Source organism: Pteropus alecto, unplaced genomic scaffold, assembly GCF_000325575.1.
Source record: "Pteropus alecto unplaced genomic scaffold, ASM32557v1 scaffold44, whole genome shotgun sequence".
Classification (NCBI taxonomy): Eukaryota; Metazoa; Chordata; class Mammalia; order Chiroptera; family Pteropodidae; genus Pteropus; species Pteropus alecto.
In genome coordinates, this window is record NW_006436812.1 from 9,446,272 (window position 1) to 9,470,715 (window position 24,444).

Sequence of the window (24,444 nt, forward strand, 5' to 3'; positions counted from 1 at the left end):
GTTTGGATGATCTGTCCATATCCGACAGTGGGGTATTTCAGTCCCCTACTGTGATAGTGTTTTGGTCTGTTTCTCCCTGTAGTTCTGTTAATAATTGCTATACATATTTTGGGGCTCCTTGATTGGGAGCACAGATATTAATAAGTGTTATTTCTTCTTGGTGCATGATTCCCTTTATCATTATGAAGTGTCCCTCAGTATCTCTCTTCACCTGTTTTATTTTGAAGTCTATTTTGTCCGATATTAGTATCGCTACTCCCGCTTTTCTCTGAATGCCATTTGCTTGAAATACCATCTTCCACCTTTTCAGTTTGAGTCTATATTTGTCTTTGGAACTGAGACGTGTCTCCTGGAGGCAGCATATGGTTGGGTTTTGTGTTTTGATCCAATCTGCAACTCTGTGCCTTTTTATTGGTGAGTTCAGTCCGTTTACATTTAGGGTGATTATTGAAATATGAAGTCTTCTTATAGCTATTTTATCTTTTGCTTTCTGGTAGCTCGGTGTTTCCATTGCTTCCTTGTCCTTGTGTTTCTGTTTTCTTTATTTTTGTTGGCTTTTGTGGGTTTTGCCTCTGGTTCTTCTTGTTTTATATTATATACTTCAGTTCTGAATCTTTGGCATGTGGTTACTATTACAAATATGTACATAATAGTTTTATATAGTTGTCTATTTTCTTTCGCATGTGCCTTATCTCCATTCCCCTTTGCAAATTTGGATCTTTGAATCCTCCCCTTTTCAGTCATTGTCTCAATTTGTCCCTATTTGTATTGAACGCCCATTGCTATCTTGCTATAGCAAGTCTCTTCTTATTGTTTAAGCTCATAATGCCCTGTTCTCAGTAAGGGTTGCACTCCTCTGCTTCTATCAGCCTGTTAGTCACCCTACTCCTAATATGTATTTATTTTTTGTCATTTTGTTTTAGGTGAGCTGATCCCTTTCAGTATTTCCTGTAATTCAGACCTCATACTGGAGAATTCCCACAATTTTTGTATGTCTGGAAAGGTCTCTATTTCTCCTTCATATCTAAAGGAGACCTTAGCTGGATACATTATTCTTGGCTGCTATTTCTTTTCACTTAATAGTTTGAATATTTGATTCCACTCCTTTCTGGCTTATAAGGATTTTGCTGAGAAGTCCTATGATAATCTAATGGGTTTTCCTTTATACGTTACCATCTTCTTTTCTCAGGCTGCCCTGAGAATTCTGTCTTTGTCATTGATTTTTGATAATTTTAATACAATGTGTCTTGGTGAAGGCCTTTTTGGGGGTGTTCTGTTGAGTTCTTGAATTGCAAACACCAGCTCATTCCTTAGATTTGGGAAATTCTTGTCAATTATTTGTCTGAAAATGCTTTCTAGTCCCTGTTCCTCTTCTTTGCCTTCGATAATGCCCATTACTCTTATGCTTCCTCTCCTGATGGTATCTGCTAGTTCTTGAATTTCTCTTTAATTATTTTTCATTATTTGCTTTCTCTCTTCTTCCTTCTGATTTATTTCCAGATTTCTGTCTTCCTTATCACTGATCCTTTCCTCCATTTGGTCATCTCTATTTCCTAAGCTTGTTATTTCATTTTTCAACTCTTGCAGTGTTTTCTTTATCTCCAGAAGGTCTATTTAGTTCTTTTTGAGTGTTTCAATCTCCTTGCTAAAGAACTCATTCTTCTGCTCTAGTTTTTTTCAGTTCCTGAAATTTTTGATATGTTTCATTTCAGTTCCTGAAATTTTTGATATGTTTCATTCAGATCTCATTTAGTTTTTTCAGAAGTGCCATCCTGAATTCTATGTCACTTAAGTTGCATATTTCTATGTCTGTAAGCTCATTTTCTGGAAATTTTTCTTTCTGAGATGCCTTGTCACCTTGGTTGTTCATGGTGTTTAATGGACTATTTCTCCATCTGGGCATTAATGAAATTGTATTCTGATTCTTTTTTTTCCCAGAAACAACATTTATTATATAATGGTCCCTAGCCTGTTGTAAAGAAAATGTTTTTCTTTTGATTTCCATTAGGTGCCATCTAAGCTTCTTAGATCCCTGCTTCATGTAAAGCCTTAATAATGCCATTTTTTCCCTTGTAGACGTTTAATTATGCTCTCTACCCTCAATTTCAGTCCCTGTCGGTGTTTGCGATAGTTTTGCAACCACAGCTAGTAATAATCAATTGTTGTTTCTCTTCCATCCTTACTTTTCTGCTTTCTGCTCCACTGCTGCTGGCTGCGTGAAGCTCACAGCACTCCCAGTCAGAGCTGTTCAGGGAAGTTGCTGCACCTTCTTCCCTCCCCCTCCTCCTACAGGGAGCTCCTGCGCTGCGAGAGGCATCTTCTTTGTTTCTCCCAGTCTACTGCCTGACACACAGGTTTCTGACCTGTGGTAGCTCTTATGCACAGATCCCACGCTCATACATGTTGGTGTGCAGTTTGGGTGTTTTTCGTTGAGTTTTAGATGTTCAGCTTATTGTTGTTGCAAGGGGAGAGATCCAGGGATGTCTCTCACTCCACCATGTGTTTGATGTTACTGAATGGGCCATAGTTTAATGTTTCTTTGTATGCCTTTTGATTTTTTGTTGAAAACTAAACATTTGAATCTAATGATATAGTAATTCTGGGAATTAGATTCTTCCCCTTCCCCAGGGTTTGCTATTGTTGTTGTTGTTGTTGTTGTTGTTGTTGTTATTATTATTATTATTGCTTTGCTTGTTTTACTCTTTTTAATTGTTATAGGCTGTCTCTGTGCTAAAAATCAGCCTGAGATCTTAAGGTCTTAAGAGCTTCTTACAGCATGGGTAGTTACTTCCTAAATTCTTGTGTGTACAGTTGCTTTTGAATGTCCTAGGTCTTAAATGTCTGGCTCCCAAAAGAGGAAGTAGAGAAAAATAAAGGTGGGGGAAAAGGCATCAGTCTTTAAATCTCCTAGAGGTTGCTTCAGCTAGAGGTGGAAGGACTTTCACAGCAATGGTGGCCTGACTCTGTGCTTGAAACTCTGAGATCAGAAGCTGCATCAATAGAGCACTGATCCCCAATATTTGGGGGATGGGGTCTTACTGCTCACCCTTGCTCCTGCAAGGTGCATGTAAGCTGCTCCTAAAATGCATGCATAGCTTCCTGACATGGGAGTGGGGGTAGTGGGGGGTTGGTAGAGGCTACAGTGCTAAAAGTTGAAATAGACTGAAAGTAACTTTGAATAGACTACTGAGCTCTTAAATAGTTATATCAAACAGATTCTGCTAGTACAATTGCTGTCTAGGTGGGAAGAAGAATTCCTGATATTTTTCACTTTGCCATCTTCTCAGAATTCTCTCTGATTCAATTTTTATTTGTTTTTTTTTTTTGGGGGGGGGTCTCTATTATAAACCAGGCATCTCCCTGTGCACTGGAAAATAGAGTGATGAGCAAGACAGACAAGAATCTCTGCTCTCATGAAGCTTCTATATTCTGGTAGGGGAGTCAGACAACAGAAAAACAAAATAAAATATAATATTATTTTATATAATAAGTGCTATGAGAAATATTTGATTATCTGTAGTAGACACTGTGTTTGCCCCATTCATATCTCATCAGAGTTTAATGTTTTCATGCAAGCTGGAATGATTTCTAGCTTACAGTACCTGCAACTGCTTGTCTGAGGGCTCTTTCTGTCTCCTGGAGCCTCTTCTGCCTGGGTGCAGGGCAGATTGGGAGCACTAGAGAATTAAGGCTTCACAAGAGAGCACCCCTTATCCAATAGCTGATGTGAGTTGTGGATAAGAATCTAGCCTCCAAGCCTGTCACTCAAGTGGGTAACTGAGGCATGTTCTACACTGCTTCCAAAGCTCCTTAGTGTATTGAACTTCAATTGTCCATAGTGGTAATTTGTTTCACCACATTTTTTATGGGCTCTTTTCTGTCTTTTCTGTCTTTTCTTCCCCACTGGTATTTCCTCGGTCACCTACCAAATAAATTGCTTACACTTGAATCCTTGTCTCAGGTTCCATTTACAGGGGAATCCAAACTAAGATTTTTTCAAAAGTGGAGTGGGGGATAGGTGGGAGAGAATGGCTGGAAGCCTGTAGATAGGTGTCCATTTGCCATCACCTGGTCAGGTGCATACCCATTGGTTGGTTATTGAGAAAGGTCCTGCAGGTTTGAAAGCCATTCTGAGATTTTGCTTATGCTTTTACAGATAATGGTCCCTTGGTCATCATTCAGGGCAAGAAGGGGCCACAATGTCTGAGCTATAGCAACTTCCTGTAGTGATCAGAGTGTAAAAATTTTTTACCAAAACAGACCCAGATTAGCCATTAAACTGCTCCCCCACACCTTGCTTGGTATCCTTTCATCCTGGACTCATGGCCTTATTCTTCTTTCCTCAGCTCTTTTCCTTCTAGCAAGTATAGGCACTTTGTTTTAAATTATTTTTTGGTTTTTAAATTTTCTTTCTGATTATAAAAGTCATTCTTTTTTTTTGTATAAAAGTTTTTAAACACAAAAGATATATAGAATAGAATTAAAATAATCCTGTGGCAGATTAAAATTGACCAAAAATTCTTTGACATATCTCCTATTGAGATGTGAGAATCTATGTCCCCTTTTCTTGACTGTGGATGAGCTCTGTGACAGCTTGAACAATAGAATATAGTGAAAGTGACTTTGTTTCCAGATCAAAGCCTTAAAAGACTGGAAACTTTCAATTCTTGTTTCTTGGAATACTTGCTCTTAAAATCTAACCACTATGCTGTGGGAATTCCAATGCACATAGAGAGGTTACACATACGACTCCAGTTGACAGCTCCAGCTGAACTCCTTGCCTGTAGCCAGCATCACCTCAGCCACTGAGTGATCCATTTTGAAAGTCCAGCCCAAATGAGCCTTGGATGACATGATCTGATTGTAACCATGTGAGATCCCTTAGTGAGAATTGCTGAGGTCAGACAATTCTCAAGACCATGAGATAATAAGTTGCTATTTTAAGTAGCTAAGATTTGGAGTGGTTTGCTATGTAGCAATAGATGACAGAACACGCCCATAATCCTACCATCCAGAAATAACCACTATTAACATTTTGTTTTTCACACACGCATATTTTAAAAAGGTAATTTTAAAACAAATGTAGAGAATTTTTATGAATTTTTTTCAGAGAGCAAACATTTATTTGCTCTGGTTATTAAGAAAGTAGAACTAGGGTGAGAGAAAACACGTTAGAAGATAGAGTGAAAAAATCATTGGCTTGGGGATCATCTTAGCAGTCACAAAAGATACAGTTAAGTATTCTATATATTTCATGAAGGTATGCTCCTGTGTCTTTGAAACAGATTTAGAAGTGACTAGATGAAATGTAAGGACATATTACAGAGTGAGACATCATTCAACCATTCTTCTATTGTTGGATATTTAGGCCGTTCTAGTTTTTCACTATTAAATAAATTGCTGCAATGCACAAGCTTATACATCCATCTTTGATTGTACTTCTCAGCTAATTCTTAGGATAGATTGTTGGAAGTGAAAATTCCTGGGCAATTTCCAAGGGTTTGAGGCTTTAAAAAAAATATCTTTGGTTTCTCTGTATTGTCTTCTAACATTTCTGTTAGACTCTTTAAAAGGCACAGTCCTATGTCTCTCCCCACCTGATACTGCAAGAGTCCCCAGCTGACCTATGAAAAGCACTCCTGCCACAGGTCCACCAACGTGGGAACTTACTCAAATACAGTTTGGAAACTACTGGTTCTGGCTTGTTTTCCTTTCTGCTCCACAATCTGCCCCCTTACACAGCAGGCACCCAGACACTCTCCACTACAGTGCTTTCCATGGTGGAGAAGGCAGAGAAAATGTCAAGTCCTTTATTGGTGAGAGATCCATAGCAACTGCCACTGGGCCAGATGGACATGGGTGGTGGGATCTTCTGGTGCATCCAATCTGGCAGTGTACAACACGATCCTTGCTTCATTCTTGGCTGATAAATGTGTATCATCTAGCGTCTGATTTCTTGGCTGGCTGAATGAGGAGGCAGACATACCCTATTGTGTCCTGGTGCACACTGATCCTCTCTCTGGTGAAAGGAATGGTTTCATTGTCCTTTCAATAGAACATAGGTGGTGACATGCCTATCACATGGCACTACAGCCTCATTGGGTCACCTTTGGGAACTCTGCTGTTCTGCAGTTTTTCCAAGATCACAGGCACTTTCTTCATCTCTTTGGCTGCTACAGTGAGCTCCAGACTAAAGCAATTCTGTATGATTTTTTTTGGTAGCAATGCACATGTAGGTCCCCATATCACGTTGAGTGAGCAAGTCAACAAGCAGAGAGTGAACTCTGATCTCTCTGACTAGCATCTTGTGGGAGGCGTCTGGTAGCATAGGTTCAAAAAGCACTAGGTTTCTCTGTACCTGAGTTATCTTTATTGATGGTTACAAAGGAGGACAATTCTGGCTGAAGGGTATTCCTGTTTCCTTGGGCAGGAGGAAGGATATTTTGCAAAGTGTGTTTTTAGGGAGACATAGGGTGACTTCCTACATTTCTTGGTCTATATTGCTTAGAATACATGTTCCAGGAAGAAGTCTCTAAGCCTATTCAGCTTGCTTTTCATAATGCTTAGGCCAGCCATAGAAGCAAGTGGCAAACAAACAACACCTTTGAAATAGTAACTCTGATGGTTGGGGCTAGGAAGCTGGGTAGGGAGGGAACACAGGCTGTGGGCAGCCCCAGGAGGAAGGTCAAGCAGGGCTGTGTCTTCACTGAGCCCCTGCCCTCTTTCTTTGAGTCTCTAATAGACTTCTGCTTCCAACTTCTCTTTTTTCTGTCTTTCCTGGCTTTGGTGGCCTTCTTGAAGTAGCTCGGTGGTACATGAAGCCTCTGGGTTCCTGCTCTCTCCAGCCATGACTCACAGAGTCCTTCTGTTAACAGGTATACCAGGGGCTTGGGGTTGGGGGCCTTTAGGGTGAGAACTTTTAAGTCTGTGAGTAGAAAGAAGGAGTACAGAATATATAGGAGTTAGACTGAGGAGAGGCAAAGGGGATTTGAGGAAAGATTCATAAAGAAGCAGAGAACAGAGCTAGACCAAGATGGGATGACCAGAGAAGCTCAGATGACTGACTAAATTCATAGACTATGCAAGGAGGTTTGGCTTGCCCCTTAACTTTACAGATAAGGAAACTGAGGCCTAAGGAGGCTCAGTGACATGCCAAAAGATGCACAGCAGGTAATGGATTCTCTTCTCAGAGTGTTACTTCTTGGATTCCACTGCACCACCTCCACTTTGCCTCTAGTTCTATTTTCCAGGTGTAAATGTTTGTTGAATGATTGACTGATCAAAATGATTTGCTTGTTTCCTTTTATGCCTATGTTTTTGGCCAATGAGCCAAAAAAGGGAAAGAAATGCTTGAGAGTTGCATAGAAAGGAAATTGTCTAACTAAGTGTTTGTTGGGCAATAACTTGGTTGTTGGGCAAATCATCAGGATGGGAACATAGAGTGAAGCTTAGAGAAGGACTGGAAGCACTTCATGTTGGTGATTCTTAGGTTAGGGGTCAGCAAACTATGGCCTGCAGGCATAAGGCAGGGATTCTACCATCTGTTTTCGTACAACCTGAGAGCCATAGGTCGCAGATGAACATTTGTAATCTATTCATGATAGGGAACACTAATCTTGAATTCCAATGAAGTGAAATGTTATTTCCCTCAAAAAATTCCATTGGTCTCATTAGCAAATTTGTATTACAAAAAAGTGTACTCAACTATTATATTTTTAATTTTCTTAATAAAAAATTTGTGGAAATGCATTTTCTCTCATTATATAAATATCTTCATAATATACTCTACTTGCTTCTTGGCCCACAAAGCCTAAAATATTTACTATCTGGCCTTTTATAGAAAAAGCATATTGACCTCTGCCCCAGGTTATCAGAGCTAGATTTGGGAGGCAGACATCTCCGTGCTGTCTCCATGGGTTAGGATGAATAACAACTGGAAGATGCACGGAGCAGGAGGATGAGCTACTTTCTTAATTATGTCCTTATCTATGCCTGATCATTATTTCTTTCTTTTCCCTCCAGCCTTGGCTTTATGTCATGGGTTCAACCTTGACACTGAAAATGCAGTGATCTTTCAAGAGAACGTAAGGAGCTTTGGACAGAGCGTGGTCCAGCTTGAGGGATCCCGGTAAGGGCCGCAGGTGGAGCTCCCTGTCTCACATGCTTTCCCTTTAAGACTTACATACCTGAAAAAAAGTAATTTCCTTAATTTTTTGTTTTGTTTTGTTTTTATTGATTTATTTTTGAATAGGTAATGCAATTACAGGTTCTAATTTCAAATGATACAGAAGAGGGTAATAGTGAAAAATCCTCCATACTTCAGTTCCCATCCTAGGAGAGTTTCTTTTATGTTCTTTCAGAGAGAATCTATGCTGAATATACTTCTACATTTCTCTAACTCCCATCCCATGCACAATTGATAACACATGTTAAACTATGGCCTCCTGCCTATTTTTGTAAATATATTTTATTGATGCCCCCCCCCAATTCATCATTTATTGTTTATGGCTGCTTTGGAGCTACAATGGCAGAATCAAGAGGCTGTAACTGAGACTATATGGCCTGCAAAGCCTGAAATTTTTATCTTTACAGAAATAATATTTATGGAAATAATATTATCTTTCCAGATAAGTTTTTTGGCCTCTGCTCTATACCGTCCTTTGCATTTTTTTCTTAATAGAGTTTGGTAATTTTACCAGGTAAGTGCATGAAGAGCTTATTTTTTTTTTATGCTTGCATCATATTCTATTATTTGGAGATACTGTAGTTTACATTTGTATTACATTTAAATCTTTTTAATGATCATTAGATTATTTCCACACTTTTTCTATACAAACAGTGCTGTCATTTTGCACATGTGCAAGTATATTTGGAAGTAAATTCCTAGAACTAGAATTGTTGGATCCAAGGGTACATATGTGTGTGTAATTTTAATAGATATTTCCAGATTACCCTTTATAGAGGTGGCAACAATTTACACTCAAACCAGAAATCTATGGAAACACCTACTTTGCTGCCTATTTACCAATCCAATGTTATCAAACATCAATCTTTGCAAGTTGAATAAGTGAGAAATGGTATCTCAATTTAGTTTTAAATTACATTTCTTTTTCAATGAGAGATTATTTCCTTTTCTTTGAACACTTTTTCTTATCTGCTACTTGTTTGTCTATTGGGTGTTTCTTCTTCTTCTTCTTCTTCTTCTTCTTCTTCTTCTTCTTCTTCTTCTTCTTCTTCTTCTTCTTCTTCTTCTTCTTCTTCTTCTTCTCCTCCTCCTCCTCCTCCTTTCTTTTTTCCTAAAAAACTAATTGATTTGTGGGAGCCGTGACTATATTGAGGAAAGTATGCTGGGGTATGAATTGTTAATCTCTCTCCTACCAGTTGATCATTTGTCTTTTAACTTGCTTATGGTAGTTTATCACAGACAAATTTATTTAAAATGACTGTGTGGTTGAATTTAACTATTTTTAAATCACCTCCGTTTTTGTGTCATTCTTACTCTTTTGTGTCCTTCACACTCTAAGATTTAAATATTCTCCCCCGCTTTTTTTTGTTGAGTCTTCCTCCTGTTTCTAGGAATTGGAGGATATGTGTGAAGATCGACTCCCTCACTTTCCTTTGGGTGGCAGAACTTCTTCCATGATCTCCATGTGTCGATTTTCTCTTATTCCTGTAATGATCTGTTCCCCTCTCTCCCCTAGGGTGGTGGTTGGAGCCCCCCAGGAGATAAAGGCTCCCAACCAAACAGGTGGCCTCTACCAGTGTGACTACAGCATGGCCACCTGTGAGCCCATCCACCTGCAGGGTGAGTTGAGTCACTGCCCCTCCCAAACCCAGGGCTAGGGTTCTACCTGTGCATACACCTGAATTTGCCAGGCATTCCTTTTGTTCTGGGGGCTTGTGGTAGGGAATTCAGGGGTCCAGCTCCCAAGCATCTTTATTGTAGGCAGACTCTACCCCAGAAACTCTCAGGGATCCCCTTCATGTTCTTCTCCCATAACCTGGGTGCCCCCTTGACCTGTCAGACCTTTATGTCTCCCAGGCTGAGGTGACTTTTGCCCAGCTTTTCACGAGCCCTTTCATCTCCCTGAGTATAACCATGCACATATCTGTCCTTTCAGTCCCCCCCGAGGCTGTCAACATGTCTCTGGGTCTGTCTTTGGCATTTGCCACCAACCCTTTCCGGCTGCTGGTGAGTTGCCTCTGGGTCATGGGAGTGTACTAAGGGGAGGAATGGGGACGTGAGGGTGCTGGGGCTGGGGTTTTGTGGAGGATGGAGATGCTGGGGTGAAAGGACAGGAAGCAGGGTTAGCCCTTCCTATCTATAACCTGTCCCGAAGGCCTGCGGCCCCACCCTACACCAAATTTGCAAGGAGAACACCTATGTGAATGGCTTCTGCTTCCTGTTTGGACCCAATCTACTGCAGCAGCCCCAGAGGCTACCAAAGACCCTCAGAGGTAGGCTGTGTTTGGGAGAGAGTACAGAGAGGCAGCCGGAGACCAGATGGTTAGGGGCGGGGCTGGGTTGGGGGCGGGGCTGGGTTGGGGGCTAATCATGGTTTGGGGGCGTGACTTAGAGGTATAGGTGCAGATGAGTGAGGGAACTGGGTTCCAAGAGAGAGAGAGAGAGAGAGAGAGAGAGAGACCGAGAGAGACCGAGAGAGACCGAGAGAGACCGAGAGAGACCGAGAGAGACAGAGACAGAGACAGAGAGACTGAGGGGTAGGTTCTAGGGTCTTGCATTAAAAAAAGAAGTCCCGATATAGCTGCTCATCTTCCTGAGATGATGTTCCAAGCATTGTCCTTAGAGTAAGTGCCTGAATCTCCTGATCGTAGCCTTTGAGCCTTTAGATGGTAAGGCCTCTGTTTACCTCTCCAACTTTTCTTCCATCTCTTCTATTTCTGTCACTGAGCTCCAACCACTCTGGCTGCCTTTTTTCTTCAAACTGTACTTGCCTCAGGGACTTTGCACTTACTATTCTTTCAGTCTGGCAGGCTCTTTCCCCAGGTCTCAGCTGACAATCCATTATTATCATCTCAGCTCAAATATCATCTTTTCTAAGAGGGCTTCCCTGAGTGGCTGACTTCTAATTCCCACCATCACTCCTTGTCACATTGTCATACCTTACTATCTTCTTATCTGTATATCCATATATTTATTTGTTCCTTATCTATCCTTTCTTCTGGAATATAGGCTCCCTGATAGCAAGGATATTGCCTAGCTTGTTCACTGTTTTATGCTTTTGTATCTATGGCTGCCCCTGAACTTAGCAGCTAAAAACAACATTAATTATCTTGCAGTTACTATGAATAAAGAATCTGGACATGGCTTTGCTGGGTGCCTCTGCCTAAGGGTTTCTCATGAGATAGAAATTAAGTTGTCAAACCAGAGCTGTGGTTTCATCTGAGGGCTTAACTGGGAGAAAATCCACCTCCAAGCTCACTTACAAAGTTGTTGGATTGAGGTCCTCAGTCTAACAACTGGCTGTTGGCTGGAGGCTTCCTTCAGTTACTTGTCACATGGGTCTCCCCATAGAGCAGCTCATAACATAGCAACTGGCTTTCCTCAGGGTGAATGAACAAAGTGAGTGAGAGAAGAGAGAACAGGAACCCAAGACAGAAGCCACAGCCTTTTTACAATCTATTCTCAGAAGTAACAGCTCATTACTTCTGTCACTCCTTTGAAATGAGTCAAAAAGTCCAGCTCAAACTCAAGAGGTGGGAACTATGCAAGGGCATTATTACTAGGAGTTGAGAATCTTGGAGACTGTCTCGTCTGGGTGGTTGCCTACCACATCCCTCTTCTCCAAACATTTGTTGATTGAAGGAGAGTGAGTGAGTGAATGGATCTTTTTTTTCAAGTTGCTTTCTGTCACTGATTTATTTAACTACTTGGCCATCTTTTTGCTTGTCTCCAAGTTGGTTCTGGAACCAAGGGCAGATATGTCTTTCTTTCATAGTTAAAAAAATATATATATTCTATTAAAAATAATTTTTAATTTTTTGATTACAGTTGACATACAATGTTGTGTTAGTTTTAAGTGTACAAACATAGTGATTAGGCATTTATATAACTTATGAAGTGATCTCTCTGATAAATTTAGTATTCATCTGACACCATACATAGTTATTAAAGTATTATTGACTATATTCCTTATGCTATACTTTACATTCCCATGACTATTTTGAAACTACCAATTTGTATTTTTTAATCTCTTCCCCTTTTTCACCCATCGAACACCAACCCTCATCCTATCTGGCAATCCTCAGAGTGTTCTATATATCTATGAGTTTGTTTCTGTTTTGTTTGTTCATTTGTTTTGTTGTTTAGATTCCACATATAAATGAAATAATATGACATCTGTCTTTCTTTGTCTGACATTCTATTCAGCACAATATCTTCTATGTCCATTATGAAATATCTTTTCCATCCTTATATTTTCAGTCTGCGTGTGTCTTTTAATCTGAAGTGAGTCTCTTGTGGGCAGCCTTTGTAAGGCTACACTATCTTTTGATTGGAGCATTTAATTCTTTTTCATTTGAAGTACTTGTTGATACATATGTAGTTATTACCATTCTTTATTTATAATATATATATCTCCCTCTGGTGCCACCTGTTAAGATTCAGCAAGCAATCCACAGATTGCTGAAACCACGCCATAAACTGAGGTCAGCTGCCACCAGTGTGGGTCTTGGAGCTTGCTCTGCAAGTTGCACAGGACTTGCGAAGGACACAACTGGATGTGGCTTGGGTAGGGCTGCGAGCTGGGAGAGGCAGAGTTTCGGGGAATCCTCTGGGTGGAGTGACTTCTGTTATCCAGTTTGATGACATCTCAGCTATGGCAGTGCCTGTGTCTGCACACTTAGAGGGGGTAAGCCTCAACAGAGGAACAATGGATTCTACCAGCACTTGTGTCCAGGAGAAAGCCTCACCTCTGGCCTTCACTCTGACAACTCAGCATTCCCCTGTAAGTCCCTAGTTTCCCTCTCTCCCAACAGCCGACGGGATGCTGGTGCTTTGAGTGAGTAAGTCTGTCACTGCAAAAGTCCAGTTGCAGACATGGCCCCTTTAAGAGGAAAGTCTGCAGCTGTGGTAGCCTCTGTCCCACTCAGCTACTCAGGACTGGGCAGCTTCATGTCCTTGTCTCATCTTACCTCCTCCTGTTAAAGGGCGATTTCTTATTTCTCTCCCTAGATGTAAGGCTTCTGTTCATCTGGACCCAAGGTGACTCTGGTTGGTGTTTGCTCTGTGTTTCCATCACAATTTTGATGTGGTTGTAAGAGCAGATGAATAAAACCTCTATAATCTATGCCATTTTGGCTGGTCTTCCTCCTCCTTTAGCTTTTTCTTATATGGGAAGCTCTTTATCTGCCTTTTGATTCTAAATGAAAGCTTTGCTGGATAGAGTAATCTTTGTTGTAGGTCCTGGGTTTTCATCACTTTGAATATTTTGTGCCAAGCCCATCTGGCCTGCAAAGTTTCTGTTGAGAAATCGGTTGAAAGTCTTATGAGAGCTCCCTGTAGGTAACTAATTCCTTTTCTCTTGCTGCTTTTAAGATTCTCTCTTTGTATTTAACCTTTGGAATTTTAATTACGATGTGTCTTGGTGTGGGCCTCTTTGGGTTCACCTTGTTCGGGACTCTCTGCGCTTCCTGGAGTTGTATGTCTATTTCCTTCACCAGGTGAGGGAAGTTTTTAGTCATTATTTCTTGCAATAGGTTTCAATTCCTTGCTCTCCTACTTTTCCTTCTGGCTATCCTTTGATGAGAATGTTGTTGCGCTTGACGCTGTCCCAGAGGCCCCTTAAGCTGTCATTTTTTTTGGATTCTTTTTTCTTGTTGCTATTCTGATTGTGTGTCCTCTGTTACCCCATCCTCTAAATCGCTGATTAGATTCTCTACTTCATCCAATCTGTCGATTCATTCTAATGCACTCTTCATTTCAGATATTATATTTTTCATTTCCAGCTGGTTCTCTTTTATGTTTTCTGTCTCCATTTTTATGTTTTCTATCTCTTTGTTAAAATTATCACTGAGTCCATCTACTCTTCCCCTAAGTCCTTGAGCATCCTTATAACCGGTGTTTTGAACTCTGCATCTGTTAGATTGCTCGTCTCCACTTTGTTTAGTTCTTTTTCTGGAGCTTTGTTCTGTTCTTTTATGTGGGACATGTTTCTTTTGTATTCCCATTTTGGCTGCCTCCCAGTATTTGTTTCTATGTATTAGATAGGGCTCATAAGTCTCCTGGTCTTAGTAGAGTGGCTTTATGTAGTAGGTGTCCTGTGGGGCCCAGTGGTACATTCTTCCTTGGTCACCTGAGTGAGGTGTGAGTTGTATGTGCCCTTCTGATGTAGTTGAGCCTTGGTTGCTGTTTGCACTTTGATTAACCCTTGGGCTGATTGGTTGTGAAGATTGACTGGTGAGGGGCTGATCCTATGGAACAGGATTCACTTTACCAGGGCTCTGGTGCCTGCCCAGTCTGCCCTTCATGTGTGTCCTCCTTAGATGCAGCCCTAGGTGGTGCTCTGGCTCTGTCACAGGTTGAAGTAGGGCACTGGGTGTGCCAGCTCAAGGGCTTCCTGGGAGGGGCCTAGCTGCAGGCCAAGTTTAGCTGCAGCCTGTGCACTTTCAGGGCCACCTGATAAGAGTCACCAAGCAATCTGCAGATGGCTTCCACCCATGCTGGGCTTATAGGTGCTTCGAGAGGCCAAGGCAGAAACTGAGGCCAGCTGCTGCTAGTGCCGGGCTTGGGGCTGCTTAGCAAGCGGTATGGGGCATGCCTGAGGCCAGATGCTGCTTCTTTGGGTTTGTGAGACTTCAAGAGGTTTTAGGAAAGTCAGCAGCATGAGCTGAGCCAGGGCATTTGCATGGAATACACCACTGGAAGCAGCTTTGATGGGCCCGCAAGTTGGAAGAGGCAGTCTCAGGGAATCTCCTAGGCAGAGTGACCTGTATTATCTAGCTTGACTGAGACTCAGGTATGATCGTTGCCTGCATGTACAAGCTGGGCGGGAGGAGGGCTCAACCAAGGAACAATGGATACTGTCAGCACTTCTGTCCAGGAGAAAGCCACCCTTCCAGCCCTCAGCCTAGACCAACAACTCAGTATCTATCCATATGTCCCTGGCACTCCTCGAGCAGCTTTCCTAGCACTGGAGCTCAGAACGAGTGAGTCTGTCAGTGTGTATGTGTGGGTGTGAGCACTTCAAGAGAAACGTCTGTGACCCCTGCAGCCCTTTGTCTCGCTCAGCCACAATCTCCACTGGTTTTTAACAGCCAGAGGTTGTGGAGACTTTTCTTTCGGGCACTGGAACTCTGGGCTGGGGAGCTCAGTGTAGGGCTGGGAACTTTCGCTCCTCAGGGGGTTGGGGTGGGGGGACTCTGCAGCCAAGATAACCCTCCCGATTCTCTACTGCATACACTGTTGTGGGACCGTCCGATTTGTGTCTCTGCCCCTCCTACTAGCCTGTTCTTATGTATGTCTCTGGTTGTAGAACTTCTATTCAGTTAGACCTCAGGCGACTCCCAGTTATGATTGCTCTGTAGTTTCGTTGTAATTTTGGTGTGGTTGCAAGAGAAAGCATACATAGCATCTAGCTTGTATGCCATCTTGGCCAGTCTCTTCATCATTATTTCTTTAAACAGGTTTTCAATTCCTTTCTCTCTCTCTTCTGGTATCCCTATGCTGAGAATGTTACACTTGATATTGTCCCAGAGTTCCCTTAAACTGTCCTAATTATTTTGGATTCTTTTTTCTTTCTGCTGCTCTGATTGGGTGTTTCTGCTACCTTATCTTTTTGATCACTGTTTCAATTCTCTGCTTCATCTAATCTATTGTTGATTTCTTCTCATGTATTCTTCATTTCAGTTATTGTATTATTCATTTCTGACTGGTTCTTTTTATGTTTTCTATCTCCATTTTTATATTTCCTATCTCTTTGTTAAAGTTCTCACTGAGATTGTTGAGCATACCTATAACCAGTGTTTTGAACTCTGCATTTGGTAGATTGCTTGTCTCCATTTTGTTTATTCTTTTTCTGGAGCTTTGTTCTGTTCTTTCACATGTTTTTTTTTTGTCTCTCCATTTTGGCTGCCTCTCTGGTGTTGTTTCTACTTATTAGATAGAGCTGCTATGTCTCCCAGTCTTGATAGAGTATCCTGTAGGGTCCAGTGGTGCAATCTCCTTGGTCACCTGAGTCAGGTGCTTCAGGTGTGTCCCTTGTGTGGGTTATATATGCCCTCCTGTTGTAGTTGAGACTTGGTTGCTGTTTGCATGTCAATGGGAGGTATTGACCCTCAAGCTGATTGTTGTGAGGACTGGCTGTGACTACAGTGGAGGAGCTGTTGTTGTACAAGGATTGACTCTATGGAGCAGTATTAGCTTTAGCGGGGCTCTGGTGCCTGTCCAGTCTATCCTTTGGGCATATTGTTTGTGGAGGTGGTTGGGTGGTGCTCTGGTGTGATCTGAAGAGGACCACTGGGTGTGTTAGTTCTGGGGCCTCTTGGGAGGTGCTTCAGTGCAGGCCAAAGTCAGCTGCTGCCTGTGCCCTGCCTGGGGCACTTAGTATGAGCTACAAAGTGATCTTCAGATGGTTGCCACTTGTGCTGGGCTTAGAGGTGCCTGGGAGAGGCTAAATTGTGAACTGAGGGTGGCCGCTGCTAGTGCTGGGCTTGGGGCTGCTTAGCAAAAGGTATGGTGCTTGCTGAGGCTAGATGCTGCTTGTTTTGGGTTTGTGAGCCTTTGAGAGATTTTAGGAAAATCTGCAGCAAGAGCCAAGACAGGCCATTTGTATTTATTGTTCTTTTTTCGCCAGCTCTACACCTTTGTACCTCATTCTTAACAGATAACTTTCCTTCCTTCCTCACAGAGAAAACCAAGCCTGCCAGGCATGATCTCCCTCTACTTCCCCCTTCTCCTTATCCAAATTTGCATGAAGGCACCACTCTTGGCACTATCTCACTGGTTTTAGAAGAGGACCTGTCTCTCTGCCTTTCCATGAGTGATTCCCCCATCTGGGCTTTGGAGGCTCATTCGCTTCAACTCTGGGGCCCATATCTTCAATCATTCATTCTCTCCAGGAGCTTAAAGTTCTCTTGCTGCTTTGAATGTAAATATGCTCATGCTATGCATGTCTTAAAAACAATCAGCCACTAAAATTGATACCTATGAAAATAACTTTCCCTCTTCCTGGTCTCCTCCCCATCTTCTGCCATCTCTCCTTCCCTTCACCATTAAACTTCTTGAAAGGGTTCTCTCCACTTGTTTCTATTTCTCTCATGTTGTGATTCTTTACCCTCTGACATCTGGCTTCTACTCACCCACTGTACAGACTTTGTTCTTGCAAATGGCATTTGTGCCCCCTAAATGACAAATCTCTTTTCTATCCTCATGTTCACTACTTTTCTGATGTGACCTGCAAATCATTACTTCCCTTCCCTTCCCTTCCCTTCCCTTCCCTTCCCTGTTCCTTTTTCTTCCTTTCCCTCCCCTCCTTTTTCTTGCTTCTCCCACTGTAGAGGGCTTCTGCTAAGCATCATCCCCAGGCCATCTTCCTCTGCCATCCCTGACTGTCTGGGGAATGGGGTTATAGCTTCTATTCTTTCCTATGTGTTCTTGCCTTATTGCATCAGATTCTGTGGCTTCAGCTCTCACTCCTACATTTCTCTCTTCAGTCTTCACTCTCAGGAGTTCAAGGTTCTTCTTTTAAAACACATTTTCTTTTTTTAAAAAATTAGATAATACATGCACTTGGTTCAAATTTCAAAAGGCACTAAGGCTATACTGTAAAAATTTCTTCCTCTTGGGTCCCCCAGCCTCCTGTTTCCTTCTTGGGAGGCAGCCACTGTTACCAGTTTCTTATGTCTTCCGGAGATACTCCATGTATTACAAATACATATATACCCATATTCTTCACTTTGTGCCACAATGGTAGCATGCTATACACACTGATTCTTTTTACATATCTTTGAGATGAAAATTTTTTTCTGGCTAATTTTTGTATATTTTTCATATAAGCCTTAGAATCTGCCTGTCTGTTTTAATTTATTTTATTTTATTTTTTTTTTAGGCGAGGCAGCCCTTGGTTGACCTCACAGATTGCAAAGACCTTGTCAGCTTACAATCCCTTATTTTTTTTATTTTTTATGCCTACATCATTTAGTCTTCCTAGGTAGTCTCCCATCCAAGTACTAACCAGGACTGACTCTGCTTAGCTTCTGAGATCAGATGGGATTGGGCTTGTGCAGGGTAGCATGGCCATAGACTGCCTGTCTGTTTTAAAAAAGCCAATACTTTTTTTGGTAATTTTATTTTTTTTGATGTCATACAATGAAATTGATCTTTTTATTTCTTTAAAAAAATTATTTTCCAATTGCAGATGACATACAATGTTATAGTAATTTCAGGTGTACAACATAATGATTAGAAATTTATATATCTTATGAATTGATCATTCCTATAAGTCTATGACCCATTTGACACCATACAGTTATTATAATATTATTGACTATATTCCCTATGTTGTACTTTACATCCCCATGACTATTTTTTAGTGTACAGTTACATGAATTTTAAAATATGTATAGCTTTATGTAAATAACAGCATGAACGGGATACAGAAGAATTCTATTACCCCCCTAAAAAATCCTTTGTACTATCCTTTTACAGTCTGTTGCTTCCTCCCCTAGCACCTCACACTCACTATATAGTTCTCCATCACTATATAGTTTGTCTTTTCAAGAATGCTACATAAATAGAATTGTAACCTTTTGAGTTTGGCTTCTTTCACTAGCATAACACATTTGTGATTCATTCACATCATTGTGAGTATCAGCAGATCTTTCCTTTTTTATTGCTGAGTAATATTTCATTGGATTTACTACAGTCCCATTCACCATTTCATCCATTCACCCACTGAAGAATGTTTGGGTTATTTTTAATGTTTTATAATTATGAATAAAGCTGCTAGAAACTCTTCACTGCTATGGCAATCTTTCTAAAATACATAAAGATCATCTCACTTCCTTTTCTAAAAACCTTCAGTGGCTCGTCAGTGCCTAAGGGACAAAGTTAAACTTCTTTTTGGGATAGAGAGACTTTTTCCAACTATTCTCTGCTTAATGTCATAGCCTTGTCTCCATCTCCATCATATAGATTTACCCTGGAAGTACCATTTCCATTCCTGGATTCTGCCAGAATTCTTTTAGGCCCATCCTCTTTGTATCGGAGTCTCTACTGGAACAGATGGCACATTCCAGTAAAGACAATTTGAGGAGGGTTTATTTACAAAGGGGCTAATTATAAAGTTGTGGTAGGATCTAGAGGAACTAAAAGGGACAGTCCAGGAACCCAGAGAAAGCAGCACCAGAACTGTTACTACCCCTAAGCTGATGGGATAAGGAAAGGGAAGAGTCACCAGGCTGTAGAAGAGAGAGTCATGTGGAGTGGGCCTCCTTGAAAGGAGTAGTTATCGTCTATTGCAGACACAGCTGTCCCAAAGCACACTTGCAAGGAAGGAGCTGAGAAGAGAATACTCTGATTTCACTTTACTCCATCTCTCCAGTTTTTTTGCTGAGATTCCTAATTGGGAAAATCTAACTAGAAGCCAGAGAGTAAAAAAGCCCTGTTGATGTGGACCATGGGGGCCAACTTCCCAGGCTGAATGGAAGAGGGTAGAAAGTGTATTTGGGACAGGAGGCAGAAGGGAGGAGAACATCCAGCATATTTCTATACGTGCTATTCTTTTTTTCTTGTAATTTATTTCTCCTTTTGTATTTCTGGAAAATTATTTCTCATTCTTCATGGGGTAGCTCTAGCAGCTTTATTCATAATATCACTACTTTCTCTAATTTGTTTGGGCAGAATTAACCCAAAATTTTAATGCCAATTTGTCCAGGTTTTATTTAATTTGGAAGATTGGATTGAATTTTGTTTACCTTTTATTCTAATTGTTCAGCAGAGAGGTGACATGCAAAACATAAACCTGAAGGCTCTAGTACTTAATCAATTCATGCTCTTTTCCCTTTTCCTCAGAGTGCCCTCAACAGGATAGTGACATTGCTTTCTTGATTGATGGCTCTGGTAGCATCATCTCAAGTGACTTTCAGCGGATGAAGGAGTTTGTCTCGACTATGATGAACCAATTCACAAAGTCTAAAACCTTGGTGAGGGTCAATGGGTAGGTTAGGAAATAGCTCATATAAGGCTGGCAAAGACATGGAAACCAGACTGTCAATTTCCCCTCCTACTCCAATTGTAGACTTTGACAAATTGCCAATCAATCATGGTTTTCTTTTGAGATTCTCTTTCTTGCTCTGTCTGGATTAAGACTCAGTATTCTCCCAGCTCTCTATAAATTGGGCATCTCTGACTAATTGATAGGGATTAGCATGGGAGATGAAACTCACATGTCATCTGAGTTTTAATACTGAGAAGTGGGGGCTGGCAGTATATCTCTTTTCTGATGAGGCAGAAGGAGGGAGCGCAGTGTAGAATTTGGAGGAATTTGAAGACTGGAGTGTTTTAAAATTTATGTAGAGCTTTCTGGGAGATGGCTAAGGGGGAGGAGGGGGGCACTTTCTCCATTGTAATTCTAGGCGCTCGTTCCCAGTTCTCTTTGATGCAGTACTCTGAAGACTTCCAGATTCATTTCACCTTCAAAGATTTCAAGGATAAACCTAACCCGAGACTGCTGGTGAGGCCAATAAAGCAGCTGTATGGGGAGACACACACTGCCACAGGAATCCTGAAAGTAATGTAAGCTCTTCCCTCTTTGCTTAGGATTAAAGAAGGAGGTGATATTCTTAGCTGGGTTTTAAAGGATGGGGTAGTCATTCAAACAAGGATAGAATGAAGGATATTTCTGGTTGAAGGAACAGCATGAGTAAAGGTGTGGAGGAGGAACTGTTCATGGTGTGTTCATGACAAAAGTTGTGAGTAAAGGTGGGAGTAGAGGGGAGAAGTGAGAGGAAGGTTAGAGGGATGCTAGAAAGATCAGTTGAGGCCAGGTCACTAAAGGCAACACAAAAACCGTTGGAGATCCAATGAAAGTTTTAAGCAGTGGGGAGATGTCACCCTATCTTGTTTTGGAAAGTTCACTCTGACGTGTGTGTGTGTGTGTGTGTGTGTGTGTGTGTGTGTGTGTGTGTGTGTGTGTGTGTATGTATGTAGAGGCGAGGGTGGGGTCGGGACAAATGTACAGAAAGATGAGCTAGAGAGCTGGTGTGTCAAACCAAGAGAGCTTTGATGAGGACCAAATTAAGCTTATTTAAAGAAAAACCATTTTTTTAATTTAAAAGGAATAATGCTTAGTTAAAAAATCAACCTATGTAAAAGTATATAAAGGCAGCAAAGACTTCTTTTCTTTCTGCTCTTCTCCCCTCTTCTCCTGCCTTTTCAGGTCCTTAGGGAGCCAAATCTCATTGTACATCCCAGGGGAGGCCAAGCCTTTCTTAGACAAAGCCCAGCTGCATCTGCATTTGTGACTGCTGACATTCCCTCCCTAGCATTCATTAAGAGTATGTCTGTCTGCTTGCATTTGACTTTTCCCTCATCTTCCCTGGACAGAAGAGAAGTGTTTAACAGCAGAAACGGAGCCCGGGAGAATGCCCGAAAGATCCTAGTTGTCATCACAGATGGAGTAAAGTATGGTGATCCCTTAGAGTACAAGGATGTCATCCCTGAGGCAGACAGAGAGGGTGTCATTCGCTACGTCATTGGGGTAGGAAATGTGGCTCTCTCGCTTAATGCTTCTGTGGAGTGTTTTTGCTTGGCTATACCCTTCCTTCTATTAGCAGATATCAATGAAATCAAAATGATGTAACTGTCATTGCTAGCCCATATGTGCATGTATCAGTTAACTATTGTCAAAATAATGCTGGGTAACAAACTAACCCAAAATGTAGTGGTTAAAAAAATAATTGACAATTTATGTATGGCAATTTTTCTGTTTTTACTATGCTCATTCATGCATCTGCAATCAGTGGCAGGTTGGTTGGCAGCTCTGTTGATCTTGGCTGGACTCTCTTCATTTTGAGAGTTGCCAGCTATGTCTGTCTGCTGGACTGGGATAGCAGGAGCAACAGGGAAAACTTGGCTTTTCTGCTCTGTACCTCATCCCCCAGTGGACTAGTTTGGGCATGTCCTCATGGTAAAGGCAGAGGAACAAAAGAGCAAGTAGAAATGTTGTAAGCACCTTTTCAAGCCTCTGTTTTCATCATATTTATCAACATGCAAGACACATGGCTGAACCCAGAGGCAAAGAGAAGGGCAGATTACTCTGCCAAGAATAGGAGGGCACAGCAAAGTATTGGGGAAATGGCTTAGATACAGGAATGGGTAAAGGGTGGAATCATCAGTGTAATCAAACTACCACAGTATCTGTGTGAAAAGGTGCATGACTTGGCAGTAAGAAACACCTTCATATGAAAAGAAAAGGCTCCCCTACCCTGGAGAGGTCAGCCCTACACCAGGAGGCATGGCACAGCAAATGGACCAAAGGCTAGATTTCATCTCCCATTTGCTCTCTTGACAGAATGCCCTGCACAGTACTACTTGCTCTACTATACTTGGCAACCCTGTTTCAGTGGCCTTCTGGTGTATTTCCTCATGTGATAAATATTGTTTCAGATGTTTTTTTCTGCAGAATTTTCTTTGCTGGATGAGACTGCTACTGCCAGACAATGTCTGATTTGGCGTCTGTTCTTGCTAACAGGTGGGAGTTGCCTTCAATAGTGAGAGATCCCGCCAAGAGCTTAATACCATTGCATCCAAGCCGCCTCGTGATCACGTGTTCCGGGTGAATAACTTTGAAGCTCTAAAGACCATTCAGAACCAGCTTCAGGAGAAGATCTTTGCGATTGAGGGTGAGCTAAGGTTCTGTATTCCTGGAGCAGCCCCAGAGGCAGCCCCTCAACCCAAAACAACTATGCCTTTCTAGAAACTAGAATTTCTGCAACTCTGGTTTTACTTGATCAGTTCGTTTGAAGTAGAAGGACCTAGGCTTTTATCTCTAATTTTGCAATTCTTGGCCATAGGCTGAAAAATTGGAGAGTAGGGGAGCCAAAGCCCATGCAGTATTTCCCCCCAAATTTGGATATGTTGCCAACATTTGTCTGTTTGGTTCCTTGCTGTTTCACCAGTGCCTAAAATAGAGCCTGGTATATAAATGGTGCTCAATAAAAGTTTGTTGAATACAAGAATTTAAAATTTGAAGAAGGTTCATATACAATCTGGATTTATGGCTTCTCTTGAAAAGTTGGAAGATTATAAACCTTGAGGACCACATTTTAATTTGGCAAAAAGTGGCTGGAGCCAAAGAGCCACCATCTCTTTAAAAGAGGTATATGCTTTCTAGTTCAAGATAGCTCTCATTTGAGCCTCCTTCTGTCTCGCCCACAACATTTGAATTTCCAGTCCCTGTTCTAGGCTCTTCTGCCTTCTTTAATGTAAAAAGTTCTCCTCTTTCCAGGTACTCAGATAGGAAGTACCAGCTCCTTTGAGTATGAGATGTCTCAGGAAGGCTTCAGTGCTTCCATAACCTCCGTAAGTGGTTGTTTGTTAAATTGTGAGGATGGTAAGAAGGCAGAGAAGAAGCCTAAGGGTTTGGGGGCTTTTCTTTGTGATGGGTATTTTTTTTGGAGGCACCTCTTTGATGGGCAGCAGTGGTCCTTTCTTCCTTTCTAGTCAATCTTGTTCTTTTCTTTTTAAATTGAGATATAATGGACATAAGATATATTAGTTCAGGTGTACAAAATAATGATTTGATATTATCACATATAGTTACAAATTTTTTTATGATGAGAACTTTTAAGATTCTCTTATTAACTTTCAAATATAGAGTACAGTATTATTAACCTAGTCGCCATGCTATACATTATATCTCCAGGATTTATTTATTTTATAACTGAAAATTTATACCTTTTGACCACCTTTACTCATTTTACTCACTCACTACCCCTTTCCTTTGGCAATCACCAATTTGTTCACTGTATCTGTAAGTTTTTTTTCATAGCTTCTCTATATAAGTGAGATCATATCATATTTGTCTTTCTTTGTCTGACTTATTTCACAAAGCCTAATGCCCTCCAGGTACATGCATGTATTCATGTTGTCATAAATGACAGGATTCACTTACTTTTTTATTCTATTTTTTAATTAATTAATTTTTTATGGTGACATTGGATAATGAAATCCAATAAGTTTCAGCTGTATACTTTAACAGTAAGGCATATATATATTTACACTGGGTGTTCACCTCCCATAGTAAGATTTCTTTCTGTCACCACATATTTGACTCCCTTTACCCTGTCTACCTCCGCCTCTCCCCATTCCCTACCCTCTGATAACCACTAGTCTATTGTTCATGTCCATGAGTCTCTGTTTGTTTGTCCTGTTCATTTGTTGCTTTTAGGTTTATATCCCACATATAAGTGATATCATATGAT

The 24,444-nt window shown here is 41.2% G+C and overlaps 1 protein-coding gene across 1 annotated transcript in view; it reads left to right on the forward strand.

The window, feature by feature from the left end:
- The first annotated feature begins 6,070 nt into the window (after positions 1-6,070).
- Positions 6,071-24,444, forward strand: part of ITGAM (integrin subunit alpha M) — a 61,218-nt gene continuing 42,844 nt past the window's right edge. The window contains exons 1-10 of the mRNA XM_025048422.1: positions 6,071-6,203; positions 8,023-8,128; positions 9,702-9,805; positions 10,122-10,192; positions 10,341-10,458; positions 20,033-20,163; positions 20,610-20,755; positions 21,566-21,719; positions 22,713-22,863; positions 23,469-23,542. Of these exons, the coding sequence (XP_024904190.1) occupies positions 6,071-6,203; positions 8,023-8,128; positions 9,702-9,805; positions 10,122-10,192; positions 10,341-10,458; positions 20,033-20,163; positions 20,610-20,755; positions 21,566-21,719; positions 22,713-22,863; positions 23,469-23,542 (1,188 nt within the window). The remainder of the gene's footprint in view (positions 6,204-8,022; positions 8,129-9,701; positions 9,806-10,121; positions 10,193-10,340; positions 10,459-20,032; positions 20,164-20,609; positions 20,756-21,565; positions 21,720-22,712; positions 22,864-23,468; positions 23,543-24,444) is intronic.